General features: G+C 55.1%; 2 protein-coding genes across 2 annotated transcripts in view; one reads left to right on the top strand and one right to left on the bottom strand.

Moving 5' to 3' along the window:
• PTSG_05390 (uncharacterized protein) overlaps positions 1 to 2342 on the bottom strand; it is a 7886-nt gene extending 5544 nt beyond the window's left edge. Inside the window, exons 1-5 of the mRNA XM_004993902.1 lie at positions 1479 to 2342; positions 1104 to 1276; positions 677 to 842; positions 455 to 555; positions 99 to 278 (exon numbers count right to left, since the gene is read on the bottom strand). Coding sequence (XP_004993959.1) covers positions 99 to 278; positions 455 to 555; positions 677 to 842; positions 1104 to 1276; positions 1479 to 1841 — 983 coding nt within the window. The 5' untranslated portion in view covers positions 1842 to 2342. The remainder of the gene's footprint in view (positions 1 to 98; positions 279 to 454; positions 556 to 676; positions 843 to 1103; positions 1277 to 1478) is intronic.
• A 10-nt stretch (positions 2343 to 2352) lies between these two features.
• On the top strand, positions 2353 to 6942 carry PTSG_12308 (uncharacterized protein). The gene is made up of 3 exons (XM_004993901.1): positions 2353 to 4635; positions 4984 to 6136; positions 6357 to 6942. The coding sequence occupies exons 1-3, from the start codon at positions 2568 to 2570 to the stop codon at positions 6463 to 6465; spliced, it is 3330 nt and encodes a 1109-aa protein (XP_004993958.1). The 5' UTR covers positions 2353 to 2567; the 3' UTR covers positions 6466 to 6942.
• The last annotated feature ends 338 nt before the right edge of the window (positions 6943 to 7280 follow it).

The raw sequence follows: 7280 nt of genomic DNA, 5'->3' as shown, positions 1-7280 counted from the left end.
CAGCCAGACAGGCACGTCCCTAAGACACACACACTCACACTCACACGCACACACACACACACACACACACACACACACACACACACACTCACACACACCCACACACACCTGTCTCTGGTGCGAGGGCTGGGTTTTCCTTGAGCAGGGTCATGAGCGGCTGGCGGTAGCATGCATCTGTGATGTGCAGGCATTCGAGGAAGTTTCGCTCTGTTTCCACGAGCTCCTGATAACAGCACATGCGCCGCTCACTACGCTGCTTCGCCTTGCGCTTGAGTTCCCTGTGCGAACATCATTGTCATCATGGTCGCGGATGTATGGTGCGTGACAAGCACATGAAGGTGCGCGCAATACACGGAAGGAAAACGGACCAAGGCAACACGACACGGCTGGAGAATGACACAGCCGACACAGACGCACAGACACACTGCAGAGTTGCGGAGTGCGTCATGCATACCCGTAATGGCTTGAGCGCACAACGGAGCTGTAGATGTCTGCTTCGTGGTCCACAACAAGGGACGATGCTGTGTCCTCTGCGAGGCCGCTTGCACCGCCATCCTATCGCAACACACGCACACACGCACAAAGAGGAGAACAGTTAAAACATGCTTGATATCTGTGTTGGTGTATGTATGAGTGTGCGCTTGTGTGAACGCGAGACGCTGCGATGGACACGTACCGGCGGGGTTGTTGGCGATGCGGGCACGATGAGGTCGATGGGCTGTGACGAATCGAGCTTCTCCAGGAGCTCAGACAGGTTCTCGTACACGCTCTCGTCCTCATCATCGTCATCGTCATCGTCATCTGCAACAGCAACAGATGCGCGTCGATCTGCAGGAAACCGCCTGGGTGTTGGTGATGGAGAAGGATGTGCGTGCATGTGCGTGCATGCGTGTGTGTGCGTGCATGCGCGCGCGCGTGTGTGTGTTGCGATGTGGCATGGAATGTGTGAGGAAGAAGACTAGGAGAACAAGGAGGAGGAGGAGAAAGACATAAAGACAGCGGCCAGCAAGATGTCGGAACGCAGACAGGCGGAGAGCAGACAACAAACTTACACGCACACACGCACACACGCACACGCACACCCACACACTCTCTCAACGCACGGAAGGCCTTGCTGTATGGAGGCTGGTGTGGTCGAGAGTTGGGAGAGGGTGCTGACGACACGTTCAAAGTGCACGCCATTAAACAAGTCCTCAGCCTCGAAGAGAGACTCCTTGGCCATGCCAACGTCCGAGCAGTACGCCAGGAACCGATGGATGTTATCCACGCACAAGAACTGTGTGTGCAGGAGAAGAGGAGGAGGGGAAGGTGTGTGGGAATTGTACGGGGGTGTGAATCGGAGGGCGATTCCTGCGCAAACCGCGAACACAGGCAGACACACAGACAGACACACAGGCAGACACACAGACAGCGACACACACACACACACACACACACACACACACACACACACACACACACACACAGAGTCATGTAACCTCGCGTCGAGGCTGTTGGTTGAAATCCACGCGCTGGTCTTGGGACAGGAGCTGAACCAGTTGACAGAGCCGCGTACCGTCACGAAGCTCACTGGCAAGTTCAACGGGGCAAGAGGGTAGCCCAGGAAGCACCTTGGCAGCACACAGGTAATCGGCAGCCTCCCTCCATGTTGGAGCCGGGCCAGGATGGGGTGGCGGTGGTTCAGTTGCCTGGGTTCCCATCAGAGACGACGGGCGGCTGTGCGCATGCAGGTGCGGGTTATTCTGGCGCATGGGTGGAAGCGCCATGGGAGGCCGTTGTCCCAGACTGCCCACGGAGCTGCGGACGCTCCCAGTGTCTGAAGAGTCACTTCCCCTGTCCATGGTGCACGCTCAAACACACACTGCGAAGAGCACAGGGTCACTGGCTAACTGTGGTCGCTGCCGACGCCGTTGTCGTTGTCGACGCTGTTGCCGTAGCCGTTGTCGTTGCCGTTGTGGGGCGAAAGAGGAAGGACAGCAGCCAAACGTTCCACTGCCGGCGCACACACGATCTTATGCAGCAGAACCAGCGGTGTGGGGACGGGAAGTGACCACGATGGATCGCTAGAGAGTGTGAGTCACACACACACACACACACACAGAGTGAGTGAGTCAAGGGGGAGAGGAACCAGCCCGCCAGCTCCACTGACGACCCAGCCGGGAGAAGACGCTGAGTTGGTGGCTGACGAGGGAGGTTTGGTTTGGCTGTTCTGTCAAGGTGCGGAGCCAGCCACACAGCAGCAGCGAAACCAAAACACACACACAAAACAAAACAAACTGCACAGCCAGCAGGCATGAGTTGTTTCGGGCGGCTGGCGTGCCCACTGCACAGATTTTGTCCTGTCGTTGTTGTGTGTCTGCGACGTCGCCAGCCAACCAAACAAGTCGTGCTTGCACGCAAGGAGTTTGGGGGAAAACACAAACAAAACAAGCTGCACTGCTTGCTTGCGAAGCGCTGTCCTCACGGGCTTGCTCCAGCACACTCAGCCATCGCCTTCCTCTCACACCCATCCTTGTTCTCGTGTTCTTCCTGTGCTTTGCTGTCTCTCTTGTCGCCGTGCTGGCAGCATGGTTCGCAGCGGGTTGGCGACGTTTGTGCTGCTGTTGGCAGCGGCGGGGCTTATTACGCTGTTGTCGGCTCAGGCGGCGACTGCACAGCCGTTTTATGCGGTGGTGGCCAGTGGCCAAACTCGCCCAGTGAATGCCTTTGACGGCGACTCGCTTCTGTCAAAGCTCGTGGGCACAACGCAGGCGCTATGCGAGGACGAGTGCACGCAACTGCCGGAATGCGCAGGGTACTACTTCCTCACAAACCGCAGAGACCAGGTCGTGTGCCGTCTCTTGTCCACCGTCAGCGACGAGTTTGAGCCCACAGACATCACAGGCATAACAGGCTTGAAGCTCCTGACGACCACAACCACGACAACGTCCACGACCACGACGACGTCAACAACCACGATGACCACGACCACAACGACGACGACGACGACGACCACGACCTCCACGACCACCACAAGTACAAGTACAACTACCACAACCACAACAAGTACAACTACCACAAGTACAACTACGACCACAAGTACAACTACCAGTTCAACCACAACAACCACCACGACTACCACAAGCACAACTACGACCACAAGTACAACTACGACCACAAGTACAACTACGACCACAAGTACAACTACGACCACAACAACAACAACCACCACGACTACCACAAGCACAGCCACAACAAGTACAACTACCAGTTCAACCACAACAACCACCACGACTACCACAAGCACAACTACGACCACAAGTACAACTACGACCACAAGTACAACTACGACCACAACAACAACAACCACAAGTACAACTGCATCTACCACCACAAGTACAACCACAAGTACAACCACCGGTACCACCACTATGACGACAACGACAACCACAACAACAACAACAACAACAACAACAACAACAACAACAACAACAACAACAACAACAACAACAACAACAACGACAACGACCACAAGTACCATAACGACAATGACGACTACCACAAGCATGACTACCACAAGCATGACTATCACCACGACAACCACCAGTACAACCACCACGACAACCACCAGTACAACCACCACGACAACCACCAGTACAACCACCACGACAACCACCAGTACAACCACAAGTACAACCACAAGTACAACCACAAGTACAACTACAAGTACAACCACAACAACCACCACGACAACCACAAGCACAACTACATCTACTACCACCACCACCACAAGCACAACAACCACAAGTACCATAACGACAATGACGACCACCACCACCACGACTACCACAAGCACGACGACGACCACGAGTACCATAACGACGACAACAACCACCACGAGTACAACCACAAGTACAACTGCATCTACCACCACAAGTACAACCACAACAACAACAACGACAACCACAAGTACAACTACGACCACAACAACCACCACGACAACCACCACGACAACCACCAGTACAACGACGACCACAACCACCACAACAACCACGAGTACAACAACAACAACAACAACAACAACAACAACAACAACAACAACAACAACAACAACAACAACAACAACAACAACAACAACAACAACAACAACAACAACAACAACAACAACAACCACCACCACCACCACGACTACCACAACTACCTCGACGACAACGACGACAACAAGTACCATAACGACGACAACAACAACCACAAGTACAACTACGTCTACAACCACAACAACCACAAGTACAACTACATCTACCACCACCACAACCACCACCACGACAACCACAAGTACAACTACATCTACCACCACCACAACCACCACCACGACAACCAAAACTACCACGACTACCACGACCACCACAACCACCACCACGACAACCACAACTACCACCACCACGACCACGACCACTACCACAACCACAACCACAACCACAACAACCACAACCACAACCACAACCACAACAACAACGACGACGGTCAGCACAATCACGATTTCGCAACAAGCTCGTGCTCTCACGACACTCTGTTTGACAGCAAGTACGAAAGACAATGTCATCAGAGAATGGCTGCAATCTGGTGGTGGGCTAACAGCGACCACGACCTGCCAACGTACGTTCCCCATGCTCCTGCCCCTTTTCTTCTTCCTGCCGCAGACACACAGACACACAGACACACACACAGACACACACACACACACAGACACACAGACACACAGACACACACACACACACACACACAGACACACACACACACGACACACACAGACACACACAGACACACAGACACACACACACACACACACACACAGACAGACAGACAGACAGACACACACATACACACACATTCTCTCTCCACCTAGAGCTCCAACACCTATCTTCTTCCTCTCTAGCTCTCGGCACCTTTCACCATGCAATCAAGCGAAAAGTTTCACGTCATATTCTCCATGGTTGCTTGCAGGCAACGCATCAGCAGTGACTGTGGATGCATTTTTGACGGAGGAAGACTTGAGCAGCATCACGTGCGAGCAGACACAGGTGTTCTCGGTCCCGCTTCAGCTCAGCGATGCGTGCGGGACCCTCCGCACGGCCAGCGCTGACTTGGTGCTCTGGGCTCCGTTGGCGTACTCCCGCTCGCCATCATCGGACGTGTGCGTTGGGTACAAGATTGCTGGCTCCAGCACCCCTTGCACGTGCGCCTCGCTTGACTGCTACGCGTGTCTCGTGGACAGGCCCGACATGTGCCTGCGCTGTCGCAACGGCAAGTATGCCATCAACGGCGCGTGCGCTGCTGCATGCCCGGACCATCTCCAGCCCAGGGGCAGCGGCGGCTACGGCAGAACGTGCATGCCACCGCACGTGTGTACCGACGGTGTGACAGACCGCAACGCTGAGTGCACATGTGAACCCGAAGAGTACGGCTGCCGCACGTGCAACATCACCGTCTCCGCCAATGACGACGAGGACGATGACGGCGTCGCGTGTACCGCGTGCGAAGACACCCACTACCTCGTTCGCAGCCACTGCCAAACGGCCGCCACCTGCAGCGGCTATCGCATTGACGACTCTCCGACCAACGAGCCTTGCTCGTGCGACGACAGGGACTGCTATCGCTGTGCCGTGACAAGGGATGGCCCACCGCAGTGTTCGCGCTGCCGCAACGCCAAGTACTTCTACGACGGAGTGTGCCACGACGCGTGCCCAGTGGAGGAAGGGGTTGTCAACGCCTTGTTTGTCGGCAACTACGGGCGCGATTGCCAGCCGCCGTTCACATGCCGTTCGTACCGCGTGATCACGCCTGGGCATCCCCGCCAGGGCAAGGGGTGCCGATGCAGCAACTGCTTCGAGTGCACGTTTGACGAGAACGGGGAACAGTGCACCCGCTGCCGCGACTCCCTCTACCTGCACGATGGCAAGTGCATCGAGGCCTGCCCGGCAAACACAACCGCCTACGGCATTGGCGGGTATGGGCGGGAGTGCCGTGCTCCATTCCAATGCACAGGCTCGCGCGACGCAGATGGAAATGCCTGCAGATGTGGCGTTGATTACCGCTGCTTTCAGTGCACGTGGCAAGCTGGAAATGAGCCGACCACCGCTACGTGCTCCATATGCAGGTGCGTGTACATGTGTTGTTTGTGTTGCACTTGTGCTGCTTGTGCACGCGCTCGTGTCTTGTTTGTGTTTTGATGTCTCTTCTCCGGCATGGCGTATGCATGCCCCAGCCAGCCTCTCCATTACCCTGTTCTGATGCATTTGTTACGTTGCCGTGCTCGTGGTCATGGTTGTTGTTCTACGCATTGTGCGCTTCCTGCGTCCCACGACCTTCGTGAACAGATCGGGATACCTGCACGAGGGCGTGTGCGTGCAGCGCTGCCCAGACGGGTTTGCACCAGACAGGACCTTCGGTAGTCCCTATGGACGCGAATGCGTGGCGGCCGAGTGAGAGGAGCTGGGGTGGGGATTGACCATCTTGACACCTCAATGCACTGCTCACCCGGTCAGCACCCCTTCTTCCCTTCAATCTGCTCGTGGTTGTTCCGCCTTGTTCATTTTCTTCTGTGTTGTCCAGTGTCCATCAGTCCGCCTCCAACACCTCTGCCTGTCATTTTGTTACCTAGTTGAGGGCGCAGAGAGAAAAACAAAGCATGCCACTTTGCATGGTTCCCTGCCGCCCTTCCCGTTCTGTCGTTTCTTGAATGTGACATGTCCTGGTCCTCTCCTCGCCCTCTATCTGCTCTCTGCTTCTTCGCCCCAACGCTCATAGCACACCATCTTGAAGTAGCTGGTCTTCGTTCGTGCGCGTTCTAATGTTCCCGTGTTACTGTTACTGTGGGTTGGTCTCTTCCCAGCCTCAAGTGTTGTGTTGCAGCCACCATTCCTTAACGTCTCCTCACACGACCTGACCCTTTCACCCAAAGCACGTCTTCTCTTGTGGACTGACTTGTTTGCGCTGCGGATGTACGTGGCTGCAGAGTGTCTTGTCTTTACTTGGGAACACGTTCACCCACTGCCATAAACTTGATTGTACACAAATTGTCACCAAAAGCTCCGAGCAGCATGTAACGGGCAGCTCGGCGCAAAGGCAACAAAGCTACAGAAAGAACGCCAGTCTGTACAACGCTGGCATCATCATCATCATCATCATCACCACCACCACCACCACCACCACCACCACCACCACCACCACCACCACCACCACCACCACCACCACAACAACAACAACAACAACAACAACAATACCACCACCACCACCACCAC

Source organism: Salpingoeca rosetta, assembly GCF_000188695.1.
Source record: "Salpingoeca rosetta unplaced genomic scaffold supercont1.12, whole genome shotgun sequence".
NCBI classification, from domain to species: domain Eukaryota; class Choanoflagellata; order Craspedida; family Salpingoecidae; genus Salpingoeca; species Salpingoeca rosetta.
Note: the sequence above shows the minus strand (reverse complement) of the source record. Positions and strands in the feature narration are given on the sequence as shown.